The sequence below is a fragment of the Lissotriton vulgaris genome, chromosome 3_2 (genome assembly GCF_964263255.1).
Source record: "Lissotriton vulgaris chromosome 3_2, aLisVul1.2, whole genome shotgun sequence".
NCBI classification, from domain to species: Eukaryota; Metazoa; Chordata; class Amphibia; order Caudata; family Salamandridae; genus Lissotriton; species Lissotriton vulgaris.
Window position 1 is genome coordinate 212,520,124 of NC_141690.1, and position 27,238 is coordinate 212,547,361.

The 27,238-nt window shown below is 50.1% G+C and overlaps 1 protein-coding gene across 1 annotated transcript in view; it reads right to left on the reverse strand.

Annotated features, from left to right (window-relative positions):
* Positions 1-27,238, reverse strand: part of UVSSA (UV stimulated scaffold protein A) — a 287,721-nt gene that overhangs the window by 45,756 nt on the left and 214,727 nt on the right. Inside the window, exon 11 of the mRNA XM_086964233.1 lies at positions 6,660-6,843. Within this exon, the coding sequence (XP_086820359.1) occupies positions 6,660-6,843 (184 nt within the window). The remainder of the gene's footprint in view (positions 1-6,659; positions 6,844-27,238) is intronic.

Sequence of the window (27,238 nt, forward strand, 5' to 3'; positions counted from 1 at the left end):
AAGTAAAGCTCTGTATTGCTTTTCCATAAGGCTACAGTTTGAAACAATTTTACACACTACCACTTGTCTATTAAGTCTTTTCTTTCTAAGAATTAGACCCAAAGGGATAACAGCAGCAAACCCTTCATAGTGCAGGATGCACCTACAGGTTTTAAAGAAACATCTAGAAATTCCTGTGTAGAACGGACAGGAGATGATCAAGGTTTCTAGAAATCAGTTTTGTGTTGTAAGGGAAGTAGAAGACTGCCTTTTGTTCTAACAACCTCCTTGACACATGTACAAAAGGTACACAAAGCATCCCTGATTTCTAGGTGAATAGAAGAAGATTTTGCTCAATAAAAGTAAGCTACTACTGGTTAAAAAAAAGAAAACTGAAATATATTTCAGATTACTATTTCAACTGTGGCTTTCACTTGAGTTCCAAGCTCCTGCTAAATCAGACGTAGGGGACCTGCTACTTAATATATTTTTTTAACTGAAAGAATGATTTTTCAGAAGCATAGTTAGGAGGCTGCATACTGTCTGTTAGATTTGTTTTAGTCAATAAGCCATCTTTGTAAATAAATACAGTAGGTATGTAAACTTAGCAAGATGTAAATAGTGCACCACTTTAACCCTTTGGATGCATCCGACGCAACGGTGGTGTGTGCGTCGGACGGCCAGGAGCCATCCAAATTGCGCACGCGTGAAATTTTCCTGCACTGCGGGAAAATGTCGCGCGCATCCAAAGGGTTAAGATAATTAATAAAGAATGGTGTTGCTGATTAGTTCATCGACCAGGCCGTGCCTTAATCCTCATCCTACCTCCCGGTTCTAGTTTTAGGTCGAGCCTAGCGACAGCGCACATGTGCTGCGAGACTGCTGTAGTAGAGAGTAATTGAGAGAAGCCGCACCCACTCTCTTCCCATATTTTTTATTGGCTTTTGCTCATTGTCTATCGTAAATGCTGCCTTCAGATTTGTTAATAGGCTTGTTAGTCCCTCCTTTGTACGGCCTGGTCTTCATTTGTAACCTCCCATGGTGACCGGCCCCTTTACTTCGGTTGTCATACGGGACCTGTTATTTAGTCTGTAAGCACTATTTAATTAATTGAGTTTCTCTAACTGCAGGAGGAACATGCGCTGCTTCAGCAGAAACCGCTTGTTATTTTTTAAGCAGCATGGCCGCCCCGTAACACGTGCGCCAGCTTTCAATCAATTTAACCCAGCATTTTCTTGTGTCTGTTTCAACCCTCCTCAAGTAAAATGGATTTAGAAATGATTAGCAAATTAAGTGGTGTGAGTTTCAGGTAGCACATAATCGTGTGCTAGTGGGCTTAAGCTGACAACAGCATATCTGTGTTACATGTAATCTGTACTAAAGTGACCGGACGGTGGTTTACAAAAACCTGTTTTATTAACACCACTGCCTCCTATACCACCACCAATACCACCACCATCAATACCACAACCTCTACCAATACCACCACCACCATTATCAACACCACCAATGCCACCACCACCACAAATATCACCACCATTAATACCACTACCAATGCCAACACCACCAATGCCACCACCACCAATACCACTACCACCACTAATACCAATACCACCAATATCAATACCACCAATACCACCACCAATACCAGCACCACCACAAATATCACAACCACCAATACCACTACCAATACCACCACCATCAATACTGCCACCACCAATACCACCAACAATACCACCACAAACACTACCACCACCAGTACCAAGACCAATATCACAAATCACCAATACCACCACCACCAATACTGATACCACCACCACCAATACCAGCACCACCAATACCACCACCACCAGCAATACCACTACCAATACCACCACCACAAATATCAAAACCATCAATACCACTAATATCACCACCAATATAACCACCACCAATACCACCACCACCAATACCAATACCACTATCACCACCAATACTACAAATACCACCACCAATACCAGCAATACAACCACCACCAATACCAACACTAATACCACTAGTACCAAGACCAATACCACCACCACCAATACCACTACCATCACCAATTCCACACCACCACCAATTCCACACCACCACCAATACCACCACCAACCAATACCACCATCAATACAAGTACCACCAATACCAGTACCAGCACCATCAATACCAATACCACCAAAACTACCACCGCCACCATTACCACCACTAATACTACCACCCCATCACCAATACCACCACCAACACCACCAACACCAACACCAATACCACCATCGCCACCACCACCACCAATACCACAACCATCAATACCACCAATGCCACCGCCAATACCAGCACCACCAATACCAGCACTACCACCAATACAAATGCCACCACCAATACCACCAATATCAATACACCACCACAAGTACCAAGACCAATACCACCACCACCACCAATACCACCACGAATACCACTACCACCACCAATACCACCACCAATACCACCACCACCAATACTACAACCACCACCAATACCACAGCCACCATCAATGCCACCACCAATACCACTACCACCACCAATACCACTGCCAACAATACCACTGCCAACAATATGACCATTCCCACCACCACCGCCAATACCAATTCATCCACCAACAATACTAATACATCCACCACCAATACCAATTGCACCACCACCAGTACCAAGACCAATACTAATACCACCACCACCACCACCAAAACCACCACCACCAATACCACCATTACCACTACCACCACGAGTACCACTGCCACCAACAATACCAATAGCACCACCACCATTACCAATACCATCACCAATATCATCTATACCACCACTACCACAATTACCAATATCTCCACCACCAATACCACCACCACCACCACCAATACCACTACAACTAATACCACCACCACCAATACCACCACCACCAATACCAATACCACAACCTCAGAGCCTCTCGCTCACTAGTAATAGCAGGGGCACTGTACGAGGCCAGAGCTGCAGCCGAGACAATCCCTCCCTCCATGCCTGCATAAAGCACAGCCCGTCCTACACCAGGAGGTGAAGCTAGTGACCTGCTACAGCTGGAGTGTTTTTTATTAGGCCAAAGATAGCAATGACATTACGCAATGCCACACTGCACACTCATATCAAGGAGAGGGTAGGAAATAGCCCTCCCCCGTTCTTCCACCTGAGCCGCGACAGTGTAATTACAGAGCAAAAGATGTTGCAGCGCTTTGTTAGTGTTTATAGCTCAGATCATGTGTAACTCTCACTTCACACTTTGTGTCTGTGTATTTACAACACAGGCTGGTCTTTTCCTCTGATATTTACAATCTAACAAGCGGTCAAGAAGGAACTTGATTGCAATGCAATAGGTCTCACATTTGCGAGAGTTTAAGCTATTATTATTGTAAATGATAATGACTTTTTATGTTTTAAAACCCAAAACATAAAAGGCATTGTCATTTACAATGCCAATAGCTCAAACCCGCATGAATGCGAGACCTATGGCATTGCAAATGCTTGTATTTTAATGACTGAAAGGCACCAGCATCTCTGCTGGGATTAACTGACTGCCAGTGACATGTCTTCATGAGGGGTTAATGGGTTGCTGTACCCTCAACAAATGCAGTTCTCAGTTGGTATTTGGGGATGAAAGTGGGCTTGGACGTGGCCGTGTTCGGTTTCACTGGGGATCAGCAATGCACATGGCACAGATGCAAGTCCCCCATAACCAATAAAAAGTTTAGATTATTCGTTTAGACAAACTGCTCCTCTACCCTACAAAAATTAACAAGTAGTGGCGAAAAAAGGAAGATTAACAAGCATCAAGTCTTGATAGCTTTCAAAGGATCTCATCTTGAGAAGCCTTTCGATTGTGGAGATGGTCAAAACAGCGTTGTCATGATGAGAAGAAAGATGGAGGGAGAATACCAATGCTACCCTGTTTGGCAGGTTTGTGTGATGTGTTCAGATATAGTTCCCAGCTAGCACTGTTTAGCAAGGCAAACCTGAGTTCCAGATCAATATTGACAAATTTGTATTTTCCTACTACTCTTTTTCATCTTAAAAAATGGATTCCATTGTGGAGGTTGCTGGGAGGCATCCTTTTCTGAACAGATAGTATATTCATTGCTCACAAGCGCACGTGTCCTACCTCCAAATATGAGAAGTGTCACAATAACTAATTGCCTGAGGGGACAGTTATGGTGCTACATGTCCATGCAACCCATCTATTGCTTGCTCTTAACAAGTTATTTTTTTATGCAATACATAGAACACTCAATACCTGCAAATCAACTTTTTGAAACACTGTCCTCCCACCCACTGGCATCTTAAGCAACCTCTACCAACAACCCTCAAAAAAGCCCCAATGCTACAAACATCTAACAACTTGCTAGGAAAAAGCTTTAAAACACATTACATGCTCAATTCCATCCAACAATATACTGACAGTAGTGAAAGAGCCCGCCCGCTGACCCCACCGACCCGACGCCGCAACCTAAGACAGTGGATCAACGACTGCGCCAACACCCTCGCCTCGATCAAGAAACCCTCCAATATGCACACCAACAAGGAAGCCAGCTGGTTCACTGAAGACCTACAGGCCTCCAAGCAAACCTGCCGAAAGCTGGAGAAGATCTGGCTCTGTGAACGAACACCGGATAGCCACGCCGCCCACAAGAACGCCACCCGCAGACACCATAACCTCATCAGATCTGCCTAAAGGGCCTCTTTCAAAGACCGTCTAGACAACAACACGCACAACATTAAAGAGCTCTTCAACATCGTGAAGGAACTCTCCAACCCCAGCTCCAACACCAACAGCGTCCCACCCTCGCAAGACCTGTGCGACTCGCTGGCCACTTTCTTCCACTGCAAGATCGTGGACATTCACAACAGCTTCGACGCCACGACTGCCGAGACAACCACTGAGACCTCCGCCCCCATGACCACCATCGGCACCAACCACCTGCTCTCCTGGACCAACATCAACGACGACGACACCATCAAGATCATGAACACCATCCACTCCGGATCTCCGTCAGACCCATGCCCACACCACATCTTCAACAAAGCCAGCACAGCCATCACACCCCATCTCCATAAAGTCATCAACACCTCCTTTGAGACAGCAACCTTCCTGGAGAGCTGGAAGCACGCAGAGATCAACGCCTTACTCAAGAAACCCAAGGCGGACCCCAAGGACCTCAAGAACTTACGGCCCATCTCCCTGCTCCTGTTGGAGACAAAGGTCATCGAGAAGACCGTCAACGAAGAACTGACCCGCTACCTCGAGGAGAACAACATCCTGGACCCTTCCCAGTCCGGGTTCCGCAGCAACCACAAGCACCAAGACTGCCCTCATCGCCGCCATCGATGACATCAAGTCCCTGCTGGTCAACGGAGAAATGGCGGCACTCATCCTCCTGGACCTGTCAGCCGCCTTTGACAGGGTCTGCCACCACACACTACGAACACGCCTCCACAACTTCGGTATCCAAGAGAAGGCCCTGGACTGGACCACCTCCTTCCTCTCTGGCAGAACACAGAGCGTCCGCCTTCCCCAATTCCGCTCCGAAGCCACTGCGATAATCTGTGGCGTACCCCAGGGTTCATCACTCAGCCCAACTCTGTTTAACATCTACATGGCACCGCTCGCCCACGTCGCCTGTCGGCACAACCGCAACATCATCTCCCGCACCGCTAAAACCAACCTTCACGTAGGAATGAAGGCCTTCGCTGAATGGATGAGGAACAGCCGACTGAAGCTGAACTCGGACAAGACAGAGGTCCTCATCCTTGGATCTATCCCTTCGGCCTGGGACGACTCCTGGTGGCCGACAACACTGGGAACTGCCCCAACACCCACCGACCACGCACACAACCTAGGTCATCCTCGACTCCACCCTCTCCATGAATAAACAGGTGAATGCCGTCTCCTCCTCCTGCTTCAATACCCTCGCATGCTCCGCAGGATCTACAAGTGGATCCCCACTGAAACTAGAAGAAGGGTCACCCAGGCCCTCGTCAGCAACAGGTTGGACTATGGAAATGCCCTCTATGCAGGAGCCTCGGCCAAACCTCTGAGACGGCTCCAACACATCCAGAACGCGTCTGCACGCCTGATCCTCGACATCCCTCGCCGCAGCCACATCACACCCCACCTGAGAGACCTGCACTGGCTCCCGGTCAACAAGAGGATAACTTTCAAGCTCCTCACCCACGCACACAAGGCACTACACAACACCGGACCAACGTACCTCAGACGACTCAGCTTCTACACCCCCACCCGCCAGCTCCGCTCTGCCGACCTCGCCCTCGCTACAGTCCCCCGCTTCTGAAGAGCGACCTTCGGCGGCATATGGTTCTACCACCTCGCCGCCAAGACCCAGAACACCCTCCCCATCCACCTACCGCAGACCCAAGACCTGCTGACCTTCAGAAAAATCCTCAAGACCTGGCTTTACGAGCAGTAACAGCATTCCCCACCCAGAGCCTTGAGACCCTCATAGGTGAGTAGTGCGCATTACAAATGATATGATTGATTGATTGATTGAAAGACAAAACATGTATCAGAGACAATACATCTTGTATACATACATGCATACAATTTACCACTGAGGATATAATTTCGATGCAGCTTAGCATATCCTGACCTTCAATCGGTCCTGTCTTTGGCAAAGAGTACCATTTGGCATAGGTGCCATGCACTTGTGTTTTACAGGTTCAAATTTGCCAGCAAAAGTAATGTATCGTGTTTTTGACATTGCTGCCAGGTCTTCATTCTCCATTTCTTCATCTTCCTGACTGGGTGCCCAGAAGCGGTGTTCAGAAGCAAATCTAAGGATGAAAAGATTCTGAAGATTAACAGTGCAACACCATGGCAATCAATCAGAGTAAATCAGCCAGGGTCCAATCTACCGTAAGTAGTAAACTGTCTTTCATCAGAGGCACTTACTATCATAACACTGTCCTTATTTTTCTTTTTAAATCCAATCAGCTGAACCAGAAGATGTTTGAATCCCCTGCACCATGATAAGAAGCAGACAAGATAAGATGTTAAAGAGTATTTGCACTAATTACTAATGGAAAGTGTGTACATAGAGGAGCTGACTATTCAGCCTACTGTCGGATTCAGTACTGTGTAGAAAGGAAAATGCTACTTACCAGCATGCATCTGTTCTTGGCATGTAGAACTGCAGATTCTCACACTTAGCATTATATCGCCATCTGGTGATGGACTCGGATGATTGCTTTTTGTTGTCGTCTTGGAAGAAGTCTTTGTAGTCACGAGATAGGTGACTCCTCCCTTTGACGATAGTGCGCATGAGCATCGCCTCCATCCTTAGATTGTTTTTCGCCAGGATGGGAAATGGAGTTAGTAGAATGAAAAAAGATGTCTGTGGGTATATCTAATTAAGATACAACTGGAACAGATACAGGTACCGGAGAGGCGTGTGGGAATCTGCGGCTCTGCATGCCAAGAACAGATGCATACTGGTAAGTAGCATTTTCCGTTCGAGGCATATGAGCTGCAGATCTCACACTTAGCATAGACTATACAGCAGTGTCTCCCATAGCGGTGGTCACCTGCATCTGTTGCAATAGTTTAAAAGAGTTTTGAGGACAGCTTAGCCTACAACAGCTTGCTGCTTGGCTTGCACATCAACACAATAGTGTTTTGTGAAGTGTGTGTTGTAGACCATGTTGCTGCCATACAGATGTCTTCTAGGGGAATGTTCCCTAAAAAAGCCATAGAGGCTCCTAAGTTTGCGTGTGGAATGCGCTCTAGGAGTAAATGATAATGTGCGTTTTGCTTTCTGATAGCATATTTGGATACATTTTACAATCCACCTTGCAATACCAGATTTAGAGATGGGATTGCCTTAATGTGATGGAGAGAAAGCTACAAACAATTGTTTTGTTTTGCGAAAGGATTTAGTTCTGTCAATGTAATAAAGAAGGGCTCTTTCACGTCTAGGGTATGTAAAGCTCTTTCTGCTACAGAGTCTGGGTTTTGAAAAAACACTGGCGATTCCACTGATTAAGATGAAATGGAGTGATTACCTAAGGAAGGAATTTTGGATTTGTTCGGAGGACCACTTTGTTACGATGTAATTGTAAAAATGGTTCCTGTATAGTGAAAGCTTGAATTTCACTTACTCTTCTAAGAGAGGTAATGGCCACTAGGGAAGCTGTTTTCCATGTGAGGAATTGTAGTTCACATGTGTGTAAAGATTCAAATGGGGGTCCCATGAGCCTGGTAAGAACAATATTAAGGTTCCACACTGGTAACCTAGGAGGAATTATCCTCTTTAGTCCATCCATAAAAGCTTACTCTAGGGACTCTAAATTGTGACAAGTGTTGTCTGTTTTGTAAGTTCGCAGCAAGTGCTGCAAGATGTAAACGTATAGATGAGTATGCTTGATTACATCTTTGTAAATGCAGTAGATAGCAAATGATATTCTGGATGGAAGCATCTAGTGGATCAATATGATTATTAGTGCGGTAAATGGCAAACCTTTTCCATTTTGCAGCATAGCAAGCTCTAGTAGTGGGTCGTCTGGATTCTTTAATGATGTTCCTACAGTCTGGTGGCAGGTTAAGGTAACCAAACTAAGACTTTAGTAGCCAGATCGCCATATTCAGTTGACTTGGATCTGGATGCCTGATCTCTCCATGGTTCTGCGTTAGCAGGGATGGGGACAGGCACAGTTTTTTGTGTGGAACTAGTGAGAGTTCTAGCAGCGTTGTGAACCATGGTTGGCGTGCCCATGTGGGAGCTACTAATATTAGTTTGAGAGACTGTTGTCGGAGCTTGCGTACCACTAGAGGGAGTAGTGGGAGTGGCGGAAAAGCGCACGCAAATCTCCCTGACCAGTTCATCCATATTGCATTGCCCTTGAACAATGGGTGTGGAAACCTGTGGGCCAAGGTTGGGCATTTTGCGTTTTCGTGTGTGCGAACAGATCTAGGTCTGGTTGGCCCCACTTGTGGAAAAATGGTAGAAGAACTTGTGGATGTAGTTCCCATTCGTGAAACTGTTGTGTCTGTTGACGTAATAGATCTGCAATCTGATTGTGAACTCTTGGAAGGTGTTCGGCTAGTAGATATATTTTTTGTGGAATGGCCCATCTCCAAATGTGTTGTGCAAGCTGGGACAGTGGCGGAGCATGTGTGCCTCCTTGTTTTTGTATGTAGTACATGGCTGGCATGTTGTCCGTCTGGATCAAGACAGCTTTGTTCTGTACATGTTCTTGAAACGATTTTAGTGCTAGGAATATTGCTAGAAGCTCCAGGTGATTGATGTGGAGCACTTTTGTTGAGTGGTCCATCTTCCCTGAGTTGTATGGTGTAGGAGATGGGCTCCCCATCCTGTGAGAGATGCGTCTGTTGTAAGTACTATCTGTGGAACAGGTTAGAGAACGGCCACCCTCTGGACAAGTTTTTGGTGTTCCACCACTGCAGAGAGCGATGTGTGGGGCTGTCCACCAACACCAGATCCGTAAGTTGTCCTTGAGCCTGATTCCACTGATGTGCTAGACATTCTTGTAATGGACGCATTTGAAGTCTTGCATATGGTACAATAAAAATGCTAAATGCCATCATGCCTATAAGTTGCATGAACACTCTGACTGGGAGAGAGTGTTGGTCTTGAAATTTTGTGACTAAGGCTTGAATGCTCGTTATCATGGCTGTACTGGGATAAGCTAGAGCTGTGGACATGTTTATTGTAGCCCACAGATATTGGTGTATATGAGAGGGCTGTAGATGCGACTTGGTGTAGTTGATCGTGAACCCCAAGTTGTGTAATGTTTGAATGGTTTGATGAGTGTGTTGAACACACTTATTGAATGACCTGGCTTTTATTAGCCAGTCGTCTAGATATGGGAAGACATGGATTTGTTGTCTTCTGAGATGTGCTGCTACTACAGCAAGGCACTTTGTGAACACTCTGGGTGCAGTTGTCACCCCGAATGGAAGGACTTTGAACTGGTAGTGTTGTCAGTCTAGTACAAACCTTAGATACTTCCTGTGAGAAGGATGTATGGGAATGTGGAAGTAGGCATCCTTGAGATCTAGTGTGGCAGGGAAATTGCCTTGTTCTAACAGTGGGAGCACTTGTTGTAAAGTGATCATGTGAAAATGATCTGAGTGTATATATAGGTTGAGGGGCCTGAGATCGAAAATTGGTCTTAGTGTCCCGTCCTTCTTGGGTATTAGAAAGTACAGCGAGTAAACCCCTATTCCTTGATGTTGTAAGGGAACTATCTCGATTGCGTGTTTTTGAAGCAATGAGAAACCTCTTTTTTTTGTAGCGTAAGATGTTCTGTGGACATGGGACGCTGTCTGGGTGGTATATGTGGAGGGGTAGCTGTAAGTTCTAGGCAGTAACCAAAGTGGATAATTTGTCTCACCCACTTGTCTGTTGTGATGGAATACCAGACAGGAGTGCAATGTTGTTGAGGGAGCGGAAGGAAGTCACTGTTTTGTGCTGGGAGAGGTACGATTGGTGTTGTTACCTCAACCTCTTCCTTTATTGCTGTTTCCTCTGTGTCCGCCTCTAAAATATCCTCTGTTGGAGGTGTTTGTGTATTGGCTTTAAAGGAAGATGAGTTGCCTGCTCCCATTTGTTTAGAGGCTCCTCTGTAAAAGGAGCGACGAAAGGAGCCTTGTATTTGTGGGGACTGTAAAGCTCCCATAGATTTGGCAGTCTCAGAGTCTTTTTTCATCTTTTCTAGTGCAGTGTCCACAGCCGGCCCAAAAAGCTGTTCTTGGTTACATGGCTGATTAAGGATAGTAGTCTGGACCTCTTGTTTAAAACCAGCGATGCATAGCCATGTGTGGCGTCTAAGAAGGACACTGGTATGTATTGCTCGAGAGGCAGTGTCTGCTTCATCAAGTGCACATTTGATTGATGCATTTGAGATTAGCTTCCCCTCTTGGATTAGATCATTTGCTTGTGTCTTATATTGGTCAAGCAAATGTTGTAATAGTGTTTCGAACTGGTCGTAATGGCCTCTGTCATATCTTGAAAGCAGTGCTTGTGTTTTAGCTATGCGCCAGGTGTTGCCTGCTTGGGCAGCTATTCTTTTACCTGAAGCGTCTAGCAGTTTAGACTCTTTATCAGGAGATGGCGCTTCTCCTGAGGTTTGGGAGTTAGTGCGCTTTCTAGCATTGGAAACGACTGGAGAATCTAAGGGTAGCTGTCCCTTAATGTAGGCAGGATGCGACCGCTGAGCCTGTTCCAGTCGAGGTCGCCCCCACACCGCCGCTCCTGCCCGCTCCTGCCAGCATCCTGCCCTGCTGACAGTGCACTCCTGCTGCTGCCTTCCTTGCCCTGCAGCTCGCCGCCTGTTTCCCCTGTGTCTCCCCTGTTGCCGCTCGCCTGTTGTCCTAACTTTTGCCTACCCCTCTGCACTCCGCCGTTTGTTTAGCCTGTCTCTGTTGCCCTGTGTGCTTGACTTTTGTGCTCCCCTCTCCCCTCCTTTTGCCTTCTGTACCCCCCTGTGTGCCCCCTGCCCAGCCGCCGGACGACCCAGCCACCGCTGAGCCGCCCCCGGTCCTCCCTTCCCGCGACTGCCCTCCGGCGTCTCCGCCCCCCCCCTGCCCATTGGCGCCCGCTCCCGCCACCCAGCTGACCCGCCCTCCCGGCTCCTCTCTTATGACGCCCCCAGAGCGACCGCGCAGTGGAAGCGCGCAGCGAGAGCACCGATTGAGCGCCTAAGGTGCGCCAAAGGTAAGCCAGTCTGCGCCCGTCCGCACCTGGACCGCGCCCAGTGCCAGGACCCCTGGTTCCCGCAGACCCCAACCCGCCCGCCGGACCTACGACTCCACCGAACTCTACGCACTCAACGCCTGTCGAATCCCGGGCTGCTACCGGGCCACCCCGAGACGCACCCACGGACCCTTCTGCTGCCATTCCTGCAAGTTCACCTGCATCCGGACCTGCACTACACCTGCATCGATCCAGCCAAGCCACAGCAGCAACCACCTCAAGTGCATCCTGCTCAACACCCGCTCCATCCACAGACACGCCGTCGAGCTCTGGAACCTGCTCGACACCACAGCCCCAGACGTCGCCTTCCTCACAGAAACCTGGATGAACGCTTCCTCAGCGCCCGACATCGCCATCGCCATCCCGGTCGGCTACAAGATCATCCGGAGGGACAGCGTCAACCAGACAGGAGGAGGCATCGCCATCATCCACAGGAACACCATCCGCATCAAGACCAACTCCGACGACACCCTCGCACCCGCCGAACACCTGCACTTCCAGATCCACATCAACCCCAAGACCACCCTCAGAGGCACCCCCATCTACAGACCCCCGGGACCACGCACACAATTCAGCGAAGACATCGCCGACTTCATCAGCCCGCACGCCCTCCCCTCTGCTGACTACATCCTCCTCGGGGACCTCAACTTCCACCTGGAGAACAACAACGACCGCAACACCACCACCCTGCTGGACAACCTCGCCAACCTCGGTCTCAAGCAGCTGGTGACCACCCCCACCCACTACGCCGGACACACACTCGACCCCGTGTTCTCATCCAGCAAGGACATCACCTTCAGCCACGCCACCGGACTCCACAGGACGGACCACAGCTGCATCCACTTCAGCTTCAGAAGAACCACGATCCACCAACACCAGCAACAGGTTGCACGCAGAAGCTGGAACAAGATCACAGCCGACCAGCTTGCGACTTCCCTGAGCTTGAACCCTCCCACCAGCACAACGAACCCAAGCCAGGCGGCCACCAACCTCGCAAAGTGGATCAGCGACTGCGCAGACGACCTCGCCCCTCTGAAGACCCTGCCTAGCAGACCCGGCAGCAAGAAAGCCCCATGGTTCACCGACGAACTCAAGAGCTCCAAGAAGAACTGCCGAGACCTCGAGAAAGCCTGGCGCAGAGACCCATCACCGAACAACATGGCTGCCCTCAAGCTCGCCACCCGAAAACACCACCAACTGATCCACGCCACCAAGAAGTGTGCATTCAAGGAACGACTGGACAACAACGCACACAACAGCAAGGAACTCTTCAACATCGTCAAAGAGCTCTCCAACCCCTACGCCGGAAACAACGACATCACCCCTTCACAAGACCTCTGCAACTCCCTGGCCTCCAACTTCCACAACAAGATCGCGGACATACACAACAGCTTCAGCACCCAACCGACGCACGCCACGACTGAACCACCGCCCCCCACCACCTCCCTCCGCGCCTGGACCCCGATCAGCACCGAAGACACCATCCGCAAGATGAACTCGATCCACTCCGGATCTCCGACCGACCCCTGCCCTCACCACGTCTTCAACAAGGCCGACGCTGTCATCGCACCCCACCTGCGGGACATCATCAACTCCTCCTTCGACACCGCTACCTTCCCGGAGAGCTGGAAGCACGCCGAACTCAGCGCCCTACTAAAGAAGCCATCCGCCGACCCCACCGACCTCAAGAACTACCGCCCCATCTCGCTGCTCCCGTTTGCAGCAAAAGCCATCGAAAAGACCGTCAACAAGCAACTGGCCGCCTTCCTCGAGTCGAACGGATCCCTCGACCTCTCTCAGTCTGGTTTCCGGGCCAACCACAGCACCGAGACCGCCCTGATCGCAGCCACCGATGACATCCGAGCCCTGCTCGACAACGGAGAAACAGCGTCCCTCATCCTCCTAGACCTCTTCGCGGCCTTCGACACTGTCTGCCACCGCACCCTAGTGCAGCGCCTCAGAAACGTCGGAATCCAGGAGAGGGCACTGGAATGGATCATCTCGTTCCTCGCCGGAAGGACACAGAGAGTCCGCCTCCCCCGTTCAGATCAGAAGCCACCGAAGTCATCTGCGGCGTTCCTCAAGGCTCCTCGCTCAGCCCAACCCTCTTCAACGTCTACATGAGCCCCCTCGCAGCCATCGCACGCCAACACAACCTCAACATCATCTCCTACGCCGACGACACCCAGCGGATCCTCTCCCTCACCAACGACCCCGCAACCGCCAGAGCCAACCTACACGAAGGGATGACGGAAGTAGCCAAGTGGATGATGAACAGCCGCCTGAAACTGAACTCGGACAAGACGGAAGTCCTCATCCTGGGATCCTCAGCCTCCGCCGATGACATACTCCTGGTGGCCCCTGCCCTGGGAGGCGCATCCAAACCAACAGACCACGCACGCAACCTGGGCTTCATCCTGGACTCCTCCCTCTCCATGACCAGACAAGTCAACGCCGTCTCCTCATCGTGCTTCAACATCCTGCGCATGCTACGTAAGAGCTTCCGGTGGATCCCCACCGAGACCAGGAAGACGGTCACCCAGGCCCTCGTCACCAGCCGACTGGACTACGGCAACTCCCTCTACGCCGGAACCACCACCAAACTCCAGAAGAGACTCGAGCGGATCCAGAACGCCTCAGCACGACTCATCCTGGACATCCCCCGTCGCAGCCACATCTCCGGACACCTGAGAGATCTGCACTAGCTCCCGGTCAACAAGAGAATCACCTTCCGTCTCCTCACCCACGCACACAAAGCCCTGCACAACCAAGGACCGGCATACCTCAACAGCCGCCTCCACTTCTACGCTCCCACACGCCAGCTTCGATCGACCAGCCACGCCCTCGCCGCCGTCCCCCGGATCCGAAAAGCCACCACAGGAGGAAGGTCCTTCTCCTACCTGGCCACCAAGACTTGGAACTCCCTCCCGACCCACCTCCGCCTGACCCAGGACCACCTTGCCTTCAGGAAACAGCTCAAGACCTGGCTGTTCGAGCAGTAGCGGACCCCCCCTCCCCTAGCGCCTTGAGACCCTCCGGGTGAATAGTGCGCTATATAAATGCCTTGATTGATTGATTGATTGATTGAGGATCTCCAGAGGCATGCCTATACTTCTTTTCTATTCTGGGGTTTAGAATCTTAGCACATACAGGATCGTTAAACACTTTGGTGGCATGCTTAATGACCCCTTTAATCATGGGTAATATTTGTACTGACTTTTGGGACTGTTCAAAAGTATCTAATAAAAAATCCTGTTCTGCCTCATCTGAGTGCATTGTGGCACCATGATAGATGGCAGCTCTATTAATTAAGTGTCGAAAACCAATACTATCTTCTAGAGGACATGGTTTTGAGGGGTATGTGTGTGGATCTGGGATGTTCGGTATGTCTTGTGGGACAGAGTAATCCCAATCAGGTGGGTCATTTGGGTAAGTATGTCATCATCATCATCGTTATGAGGAGGTGTATGAGGAGGAGAATTATGAGGTGGAGAATTTTGAGGTGTAATAGCTTTAGGGAGAGGAGGTGGGTTAGATGGAAGTATAGGAGAAGAAGCGTGCATAGGCAATGTGGCAGAGTCCTTCTTCACAGGCACTGAAGGAATAGGTGCTGTGTCGAACGTCTTCTTTCTATATGGTGCAGTGGTGACATGTCCTTTGTCTGGATCAATATAGATCTTTTTCTGCTTGGAATCAGGATGAAAAAGCTCCTCTTCCGGAGGAACCGCTTTCGGCGCCGATTTTTTCGGTTCAGAGCGGGGTTGTCGTTTGTTTTTGTCCTTAGCCTTAGGAGGCGTGATAGTGTCCTTTGGCGTAGGTTTTGGCTCTGAGGATCTTGGTTTCGGAGCCAAAGCTGGTTTCTTTGGTATGGAAGCGTCCGAAACCAGCTTGTCTATGGACTTGGGAGTTTGTGGGCCCGATTTATCTTTCGAAGTCGACGGTGTCGGCACTGGTTTCGGAGCCGGGACTTCTTTCGGTTTCGGCGCCGACGGCGCTGGTGGGATCGGCACGTGCTGTTTGCTTGGTCCCGAGCTACTGGAAGGCTTTTCGATTTTCTTCGGAGCCGGGCTTGAAGGTGGGGAACCGCAACTATGTTTCCGGTCGCGACTAGGCTAGACTAGTGTTGACCATTGCCTTCGATTTCGATGGGGGGGGTTGGGGTAGGTGCAGTAGTACTCACTCGTTGACCCGGAGTGATGGACTCATCAGAGTCATCTGCCTCAGATACGATTTCGAGATCTTCGGAATCTTCTTCTGGGACATCTGGGCCTTCGTCGAAGATGTCCACTGGTTCTGGAGCTGATCTCTGCATGATGTGTCTTCTTTGATTGAAAGGATGCGCAGGCTGAACAGGTAGACTTGTGTTCCGGTGATAAGCACAGGTTGCAGACCTTATGATGGTCACTGTGTGGAAATTGTGCTCCACACTGGGGGCATTTCTTGAATGGCGTAGATAGGCCCAACGGCCCGTGTCAACAACCGGAATCAAGCTGTTGAAATCGAGTTGAAGGTCGAGATGTTTAAAAGTTAGTCTGAAGAGTTTTTAAATTACGTTTTTTCGCATTGAACGACTTTAGAAAGTAGATTTCAAACCGGAGCGGAAAAGTTACATCCGAACCCAGTGACTGAAAAAAACAATCTAAGGATGGAGTCGAAGCCCATGCGCACTATCGTCCAAGCAAGGAGTCACCTATCTTGTGACTACAAAGACTTCTTCCAAGACGACAGCAACATGCAATCATCCGAGCCCAACACCAGATGGCGATCTAATGCTAAGTGGGAGATCTGCAGCTCATATGCCTCGAACACGGTTACGCAGCATACACATTTATGATAAATCAATGACCATTATATTTCTTATTCATGCCCACGTGATGGTTTGCATTTTTTGTACACTGCCCAACCATACACTAAACATATACATTGTTTTTATGCTCCTATTGCTGTAATGGACATTGTTACCTTTGGGATGACTGTTACTACAAGTTCATAGGCTCTTCCCATTAATAATGCAGAATAAATTAAAGAAGACATTGCACGGAATTGGAAGGCAAAAGCGTCGCCCCCTTTAACAGCATGGAAGAACGGGCTGGACTTTAACATGGGGATGGAGCTCCCTATCTTTAAGGCACAGGGTGCCCACAAAAGCATGTAAAGATATGAAAAAGGTGGGCGGAGTGTAGAGGTCTTCCCCTGGAACCTGTTTCTACTGAAGATGAGACGATTCAGGAATAGGGTGCCAGAATGTGGTGCAGGATATCAATGGTGCAGGGGGATTAGTCAATGATACAGTGGAAGTGGAGGGATTGCATGAGATACGGTGCAATGACAGTGCATGGGGGGGTCTTTGTTGTATATTCCTATGTTCTTTTGTAAATTATCTCTCTTAAAAGTCAACACAACTTTCGCATTGTAAAATGTATAAACTGGTCTCTGGGTTTCAGAGCTCTGCATAATATTTGACGATTAACGCAAAAATTGTTCCTTTCCAGCTTAGGTGTGCAACTATGCTAGTTATATATTCTTTTTTTTTAAAAAGGAGGCAATCAGTGTTTTTATTCATCATGTAGCTGAGAAGTTAGTTGGAGGACTTAAGGACTAAGAGTATAAAAGTCACTCCTGACCCTTTCTCAACTTGCAGGTACGTTTTCACAGAATAGAGCGTACAAACGAGGACAAATAGGCAGCATTGGCCAGTTTTAAGCCAAGAAAAAACAGACTGCACAAAACTGATGACCAACGTGTGTATTGCTTCAGGAGGAACGTTAAGAACTTAATGATTCCGGAAGCTATCCAGCACACACCCTTCAGTCCTAGAATTTTCTCCAACAGTGGTTGATGCACAACGGCTTATGCCACCAAGAACAGACGATAGATAGTTTGATTGATCAATAGCTCTGCCAGGGTCTCCAAATAATAAAGTCTTGTTCTGTCAGTGTAAGCATAAAGTGTTGACTGAGCAGCACAGCCTCAGCAGTGAAAGACTGTTGGCATAGAAAAAAAAGGTATGGGATAAAACTTTGCTCAGGTAAAACACAGCCAACACCATGGGAATGAAAGTGAAGTGAGTCTTCAACACCATATTTGCAGACGAACACAGTGTAGTATAATTAGACCGAGGACCTGAAACTAGCTAAAGTGCATGGTAGACGTTATAGCGACTAGAAACTTTTTTTTGAGAGAGCAGCCTCATTGTGAATATGACCATGTAGAGTTTCTGCTCGACTGGCTAAGAACAGATTGAAATCGCATTGCACTATAGAGGAAACATTTTAATTAGGACTGTCAGATGGAGTGCAACAAACTTGTTGGAGAAGGATTCCCTAGGCCAATTCCTGCAGACACCGATGGGCTATCAGTAACATTATAGATGTTCACAATTCGATAAAATGTCTACAGAGGACATAACCTCCTCCGCTCAAAAGGAGATTGAATGTCCCACTCCTTCTGATAATCTTTGATGTTCTTTGGCAAAAGCCAAATAGCAGAACCATACCTATTTTCTCTTGTACTGTGCTCTAGTGCATGACCTCCTGGAAGATGTTGAGGTAGGGACCAGCTTTACTGTTCCTCTAACAGGCTGGTGCAGAGGAGGCCTGAAAATGGGCGGTTGTGAAAGTTATACACCATATAAATCAAAATAGAGGGGGGACTAGGAGCTAGTTGAGGCCCAGTACCCGTGCTCCATGTAGTAATATAGAACCAAACTGGTGGGTCACTATTCCTATATGGACACTCTTGTTGTCCACAGAAAGAGAGAGAGAGAAAAGAGACAAGGTCTCAATCTCACAAGATAGAGGCAATCACAGGTCTTGTCTCTTGTTGCCCTCACACATCCCAAGGAATGCAATGCTTCATCATTGGGCGTGGCTCCTAGTCGGGTCGGCGCTGCAATGCCTTACGGGTTCCCCGAAGGGACGCTTTGGTGGAGATCTTTTAGTAACGCTGCATGATGAGTGAGTGTGTGAGATTTTCAGTGAGAAAGAGGGCGCGAAACATGCCGACCGAAGAGTTACTGAGGCACATTATCGCCTAGCCAGTAACAAATAACCCAAGTTTTTTTTAACCTGTCAGGGGAACCTACCCATTAAAGAGCCTTTTTCGGAATCCCCTAACCAGTTTTAGTCAGTCATTCACTCACTCTCTCTCAAGAACCCTCTTTCTCACTGAAAATCTCACACCCACACTCATCATACAGTGTTACTAAAAGATCTCTGCCAAAGCAACCCTTCGGGGACCCGTAGGGCATTGCAGCACTGGCCCTACGAGGAGCAACACCCAATCATGAAGCATGACATCCCTTGGGATGTGTGAGGGCAACAAGAGACAATGTCTGTGATTGTCTCCATCTTGTAAGGTTTAGACCTAGTCTCTTCTCTCTCGCCCTTTCTGTGGAAGAGTGTCCATACAGGAACAGTGACCCACCTGTTTGGTTTGAAGTTATACACCATAGCCATTGTGCAAAACAGAGTATTAATTCAAGGGTAGTGATTTGAGTCCATTTGTAACAATGGTGGGAAATCCTTCCACCTCACCAGAGTGCAGCAACCCTCCATCAGTGTAACCAGTTCTTCTTAACCTCTGCCAAGACCTGAGGTTTGGTCTTTGCCTGGGAGTGGCTCTGTGGGACCTGGAGGCCAAGCCTTGAGAGGAGGAAGCTGGAGAAAACATGAAACGAAAGGATGTTCTGACCTTAAACAAATTAAAATCATTTGCTGGCTAGTAAGACCTAACTGACACCATGATCCGATTTAAAAACGGTATGACCCACATTGACAACTGGATGGGCCAAAATAAATTGCAGTTAAATAACAGCAAAACCAAGATCATTCTGTTTTGCAAGGCCGAAGATCACTGGTCAAGCAGCTGGTGGCCCCAGACACTCGGCCTTTGTCCATCCCCAAAACAAACCGTCTGCACCTTGGGAATTACCATCGATAACAAACTTTCCATGAAAGCACATGTGAAACGTGTACTGGGCACCTGCTATGCCATTTTACGGAAATTACGAAAAATCTATAAATGGCTACCTATTGAAACCTGAAATCCACTGGTGCAGGGCCTTATTGTCAGCCGCATGGATTATGGAAACGCCATCTTGGCCTCTATAAACGAAGATCTCTTTTCCAAATTACAGAATCTGCAGAATACGGCAGCCCGATTAATTCTGGATCTGCCTCCCAGGTCGCCATCCGCCCCCAATTTGACTCTCTCCATTGGCTTCCAATTAGGAAGAGAGGGCAGTATAAAATTCTAAGCCTCACACATAGAACCTTTCATGGCACCGGTCCTGGGTATCTTGAGAAAAAATAGAAAAAATATCAACCAGTAAGAAATCTTAGATCCAGTTCGAAGCTCCTTTTACTTACCCTGTGTGTTCACTCTGTACTCAACGGTGGTCGATCCTTCTCTTATCTCGCCCTGTATGCTTAAAATCAGCTTCCGTTCCATCTTGCGTCCATCCCAGATAATCAACGGTTTTGTAGTGAATTAAAAACATGGCTGTTCTCCAAGTGAAATGAGTTATGACCCAGCCAGTTGAAGGATCTGCAAACGCCCTGAGACCTAGCGGTGATATGTGCGCTATACAAGATCTTTTGACTGACTTTAAGAGGAGTGCGGCAACGTAAAGTACTGCCTGGACAGTGGCTGGCCACTGCCCATGGATTAACCCTCACAAATGTCTTGTTATTACTGTTGTAGTGTATGGTTGAGGGGAGTATCACAGAGATTCTTCACACTGAACAAGGCATTGATTTTCTCCTGGGCCTCATATGGAGAGACCAGAACAAGCTACATTACACATTAAGAGATGTACTCCCTCACTTGCTGATCCAGCCCGATCCCTTCCAGCACTATAAACTGAACTAGCCAAGTTAGAGTTAGTAGCCGGCTTTAAGACTAATCTTGATAAGTCCTATATTCTTAACCTCACTTTACCAACCGGTGAAGCACAAGCCCTACAGGCTTGGACCCCTTACAGTGGACTGGCCACTCTCTGCAGTATTTAGGAATTCAATTAACCCCATAGGTAGAGGGGCTTTACAAAGCCAACTTTCCGGCGGCTCTCCGTCAAATTGAAAAATATTTTCAATGATGGAAGCCCCTGTTCATATTGTGGCTTGGCCACATTCATGCGATTTAGATGAAACTACTGCCCAAATTATTATTCTATTTCAAGCCCTACCTATCGATTTGGACGCCACCTTTCTCCCTAAAATTAAATCGTTATTTATACAGTTCATATGGCAACGGGACATTCTGCGGCACCCTAGAGCTAAGGGAGGAGTGGGATTACCAGACATTGGGCTACATTACAAAGCGACCCAACTGCGAATCGTGACGGAATGGTTTAAAAAGGAATCCAGGAAGCACTGGCTCCATATGGATAGGGGAGTGGCAGGGAGGACAATATCGGACCTAATTTGAAAGGCCAAGAAAGACCACCAGTGAACGCGTACATTAGCACCCCTACCGCACCGTTCTGAGGGTTTGGGAATCTGTGTCGGGGGCGAGAGGTGGACCACGTTTCCCTCCCCATACACCCTGATCCATTTTAACCCAGCATTTCCGTAAGCTCTCTATGACGGCCCATTCACCACGTGGAGAGAAGGAGGCTGCCTGATGCTCGATCACCTGTTCCACAACCACGACATCCTCACTTTTGATAGCTGCAGAAGGGATTTCCACCTAAAACCATAAGAACACTTTCACTACCTTAAACTCTGACACTGGGCACTCACCCCTCAAACAAGAGAACAAGCTATAAGGGAAAAAAATATGTTTGAGAAATACGTTAGAACAGTGGGCTCCATGAGAGGCGTGATATCTTTCCTTTATAATGACTTGCTCTCCAACACACACGTCGCCAAACCACGTTACATGTTTATGTGGGAGGGGATAGTGCAGCCTGATATTCACGATAGAGAATGGACGGCACTATGGTCTGACGTATCAAAGTTCAATCACTCCTTAGAACTCAGAGAAGCACACCTTAAAACAATGATGGACTGGTATTTAGTTCCCTCCAAACTCAAAAATATTTTCCCGAACAGGACTGACTGGTGTTGGAGGGGATGTGTGCTACTGGGGGACTTCCAACATATCTGGTGAGACTGTTGCGCCATCCGTCCCTTCTGGGAAGAAATCCTGGCCCAAATTAAAACTATACGAGGATACCCTATACCGACCACTATGGAGGGTATCCTTCTGGGTCTTTGAGTTCCCTCCCTCGAACACCAAACCAGGGCTGATAAAGCCATTATGTAGTGGAGATAACTATTGCAACAGCCTGGAAGAAGAAGAAGAAGAAGAAGAAGAAGAAGAAGAATGCTCCATCCCTCTCTACCTGGCACTCACAGCTATGGAAAATCTTCTGCTAGGAGCGGATGGCGGAGTTATTCCGCGATGACTACAAGGGGTTCGAATTTAAATGGGGTCCCTTAGTCACCTTCCTCACAAAGGGCCTGCCCCTAGCGGTGTGCCCCCCCTTCGATCAGAGACATGCACCTATTTAAATTTTTTTTTTTTCACAACCAATTTTATTGAGCAAATGAGCATCAAGAATGTGGCATCTCCACACACCAAGAACACCACAACAATATCAATACAGCAATTATATAGGCAGCAAGTGATAGAGCAGACTCAGAATAGGCTCAGTATAGAAACTCCCCAGCAACCTACCCTAACCCACAACACTACCCCCCCCTCTCTGACTACCCCCCCCAACCCCCCTTACCACACGTGCATAGAAGCAACAGAGAAAATAAAAATATAAAGACAGGTGCAATGCCACCAGGGCGTCGCTGCAGCAGGCCAAAATTGTCACTGTAATCAAATGTCCTCCTCCTGCTCCGCCGGGGGGTCCAAGGACAGACCACGATAGTCGGCCCAACGCTTCCAGATTTTGTAGTGTTTGCGCGGGCAGCCCCTTGCTTCAAAGATCGGCCTCTCCAGACCCATAAAATAATCCAGCCCAGCCTTCCATGCAGACAGAGGGGGAGCCCTCACCGACTTCCACGCCCGGGCCAGGTCCCGCTTGGCCACGACCAGCCCCAAGAGCAACAGGTGGCGCTTATACACATTGCCCCCAATCCCTTCCATAATATGCAGTAGGCCCAGCCGGTGGGTACGAGGAAGGTCCCAGCCCAGGACCTCAGCCAGGCAACTCCACACACCTCTCCAGAACCCAGTCAGCCGGCCACACGACCACACTGTGTGCATCAAGGAGCCAGGCACCGCCCCACATCGCAGGCATTCTGGGGATGCAATCAAACCAGCCTTCCACAACCGTTCACGCGTATAATAAGCACGATGTAAGTATTTGAATTGGATTAGCCGGAGCCGGACCGCAATGGCGGTGCCACGTGGGGATTCCAGCGCCTCCCTCCAATCGTCCTCATCCAGGGGGCCCACGTCCACCTCCCACGCCTCCCGAAGGGAGTGAAGGGTGGAGGAGCAATGAATAACAAGTGTCTGGTAAATCCTGGAGACCTTCCTGTCCCCCAGGTCCCCCATAAACACTTTAGCCTCGACTGGGCTAAACTCCGGCAAGGAGTCGAGACCGGCGATGCTCGGGGTGAGGGCATGCCGCAGCTGGAGGTAGCGGAAGAACTGGGACTGAGGCATTTGGAACTCTGCGCGGAGCTCCTCGAAGGATCTGAGGGTGGTGCCGGACATGACCTGGCCCAGTTGTGTAATCCCAATGGCTTCCCAACCCTCAAACCCGGCCAGGGCCGCCAGCTCCGGGAGCAGGCCGTTATGCCAAAGCGGCGTCTCAGCCGTCAATCTGCCCCACCATCCCATGCGGCGTAGTGACTGTCGCCACACCGCAAAGACCACCCCGGTGACCGATGGCAACCCACGGCGCAGGCGAGCTGAATAAAGAATGGTGTGGAGCGTGTGATCACCCATGAGCAGTCGTTCCAGAGCATAAGCCGGATCGCCCCTATCCCCATACCACCATTCATTAAGGACAAGTAGTTGGGAAGCTTATGTGGACAGAAAGCACGTCTTCAAGGCCACTCTGGCCGCACCGCCACCCCACAAGAAGCGGCCCAACACGGAATTAACCTGACGGAACCACTCCAGGCCAATGGGGTGTGGGAAATTCTGGATTTGGTATAGGAGCCGCGGAAGCGCCACCATCTTGAATATGGCCGATCTCCCAAAGATAGTGAGCGGCATTCTGGACCAAGTCTTGACATCAGCCTGGACCCGTTCCCACACCGGCAAGACTCCACGTGCCCAGGCCACCGCCCGTGACTCTGAGAGGAAAACGCCCAGGTATTTTAAGCCATCCGACGCCACTCGCAACTCCGCAGCCCAGGGGTCGGCCACCACTCCGCCACCCAGCACCCACAGGGTCGATTTATTCAGGTTAAGATGAAGACCCGAGACCGCGCCGAACGCCCGCATGATCTCTAGGACCCGGGGACCCGATCGCCGTAGATCAGTAAGGAAGAGGAGGACGTCATCTGCATACAGTGCAATCCTATCCACCAGGTCCTCATTCCAGACGAAACCACGCAACTGGGCATCTGCTCGTATCCGCGACGCCAGGGGTTCCATGGCGAGGGCAAACAGGTATGGGGACAGCGGGCAACCCTGCCGAGTACCGCGACCTATACAGAAGCGCCCAGAGGTAGCACCGGCCACACGGACCGAGGCCGTTACATTAGTGTAGAGGAGACGAACGTACGACAAGAAAACCGGCCCCAGGTTGAGGCGGGCCAACAGTGCGAACAGATATGCCCAACTCACCGAATCAAAGGCTCGGTCCATGTCCGCCAGGAGGAGTGCCGCCTGTTCATCTCTAGCACCCATGACATCCACCGCTGCCTGCGCCCGGCGAATATTATGCCGGGTGGCCCTGCGAGGCATGAATCCAGCCTGGTCGGGGTGGACTAGATCAGCGATATGGGGCAAGAGGCGGTTCGCCAAGGCCTTAGCCAGAATCTTGGCCTCGATGTTAAGAAGGGAAATCGGCCTGTAAGAGTCGTGCCTGTCCGGTGCCCTGCCCGGCTTCAAAAAGACCACAATTTCAGCATGACGCCAATCTGGTCGCAGCTCTCCCTGAACCCGTGCCGCCTCCAGGGCGCAGCGATAGTGGGGCCCCAGCTGGACGTGAAACTTTTTATAGAACTCACTTGGGTAGCCACTCGGGCCGGGCGCCTTACCAGTGTTCAGTTGACCAAGGGCTTCCCCGAGTTCCTCAGCCGTAAGTGGGGCATCCAGGGCGGTCCTGGTCTCATCGGGGATGGCCTGCGGTAGCAGGTCATCAAGATACGTGGATATCTCGCTCGTCGCCAAGTGATCACGAGGAGCGTATTGCGCCTCGTAATAACGGGCAAAACTAGCCGCTAGCGAATCCGGGTCGGTCATGACCGAGCCGTCAACCGCCGTAAGGCCCGGCAACACCAGGGGCTGGAAGGTCGCCTGGCATAACCTATGCAGCATAGAACAGGACTTGTCGCCCCACTGATACACCCTGCTGCGCGTGGCGAGCCACGCCTGCCGGGCTTCCTCGTAAAGGACGGAGGCGTATGACTGTTGGGCCTGCAGGAACTGCCTCACAATACCTTTGTCGCCCCCGAGCCGACCACGCTGCTCCAGCTCCTCCACGCGGGCCGCGGCGGTCACAATGGCCTCCCGATGTTTTCGCCGAGCAGCCACGCACCAAGCTATATCAATGCCCCGAAGCGTAGGTTTCAGCGCCTCCCACACCACCATTACGTCCACATCCCCCACCAGGTTCTCGCGCCAGAAGTGATCGATCGCCTCGCGCAGGTGATGCACATACTCAGGCCGCAGCAGCTGCCATGATGACATCCGCCATCGAAACAGCTGTTTTGTGGAGGGGAGGGTCATAGTAGCTAGGACAGGGGAAGGTCAGACAGGCCTCTGGAGAGTACCATAGCATCTCTGACTCGACTCAGACAGGCACCCGGCACGAACAGATAATCTAGTCTCGAAAAGGACCCATGCACCGCCGACACATATGTGAATTCACGTGCAGCAGGATGAAAGTGTCGCCACACATCAACCCAGCCCAGGCCACTCACAGTCGCACACAATTTGGTGGGAGCAGCAGCAGGGGGGGGATCCGAAACATCAGGCACCCGCCTCAGGCGATCCAGGCCCACATCCATAACCTCGTTCCAATCGCCTCCCACCATGGTCAGTACCTCCGGGATCTCATCCCACAGCGCGAACAGCCGCTCAGACAAGGCCCACTGCAGAGGGGGGGGGCGTATACGCTACCAAAAACCACCTGCTCGGTACCCAACAGGCCTTTGATGAAAATATACCGGCCCTGAGGATCAATCCATTGCTTTTCATGCACATAAGCCACCCTGCGGTGCACCAAGACAGCCACTCCCCGCGAGCCCCTCGTGAAGCCCGCATGGTACACTTGCCGAAATCCGAACCTCTGGAGGCCAAGGGCCTTGGAGCCCAGCATGTGGGTCTCCTGAAGCAGCAGCACATCCACCAACTCTCTTTTCCCCCAACGCAGCACAGCCCCACGCTTGATTTTATCTAGAACACCCCTCACATTCCACGTCACAACCCGCAGGGACTTTGGGGGAGACAAAGTCGTATTATCAGCCATTATCAACACAGTGTCCAGTATCCGGCCCTCCGCCCCACCCTGGCGCACCCCACAAAGCAACAAAATCAAAAGCCACATACACGTGCGGTCCCACCCCCCCAGCCCGAACACTCAGCACCCCAACACCCACCAGGCCCCCCCAAGCCCGAACTTCCCCAAACGCCAACAACAAGGCAACCCCCCCCTGCGCCCCACACCCCCAACCCCAATACCTCAGAAAACAGTGAAGTATCTGTCGCGGCATGGAGAGACCCGGGTCCAGAACAGAGAACCCAGGGCCCGCCATACCAATGGATCCCAACACTCCCATTAGCACACACACACCACCCCCCCAACAACACCCACTACTCGTGTGGGTCTAAGGCCCATAGAAACCGCCACCCGAGCCCCGCAGTGGCTCAACCCAGAGCCTCAGAGTGTCTCAGGAGCATAGAGATAAGCACGAATAGAGTCATAAGGAACAGTCTCACCAGTTGATGCATTCCAGCATAAAGCAACACCAATGTCCAGGCTCCACCAGGGTTCAACTGCCAGCATCAGAGTGTTCAGAATCCAGAGCGCCGTTCGTCTGCGTCGCACTAGCGGAGGCTGACCTTTTCTTAGATCTGGACCTTCGATGTCGTCCCTTCCGGTTAGGACGGTCCGTCCGCTCCGGTGATGACCTTTGGGACCCGCCAGGGTCCAGCCCCGGCTGGGCATGTGGCCGAAGTCGCACCGTCTCGTCGGTCCAACGGAATACCTCCTCGGGTGTATCGAAGAAGTGCGTCCGGGACTGGTGTACCACCCGCAAGCGGGCCGGGTACAGGAGAGAGTATTGGAGCTTCAGGCCTCGCAATTTAGCCTT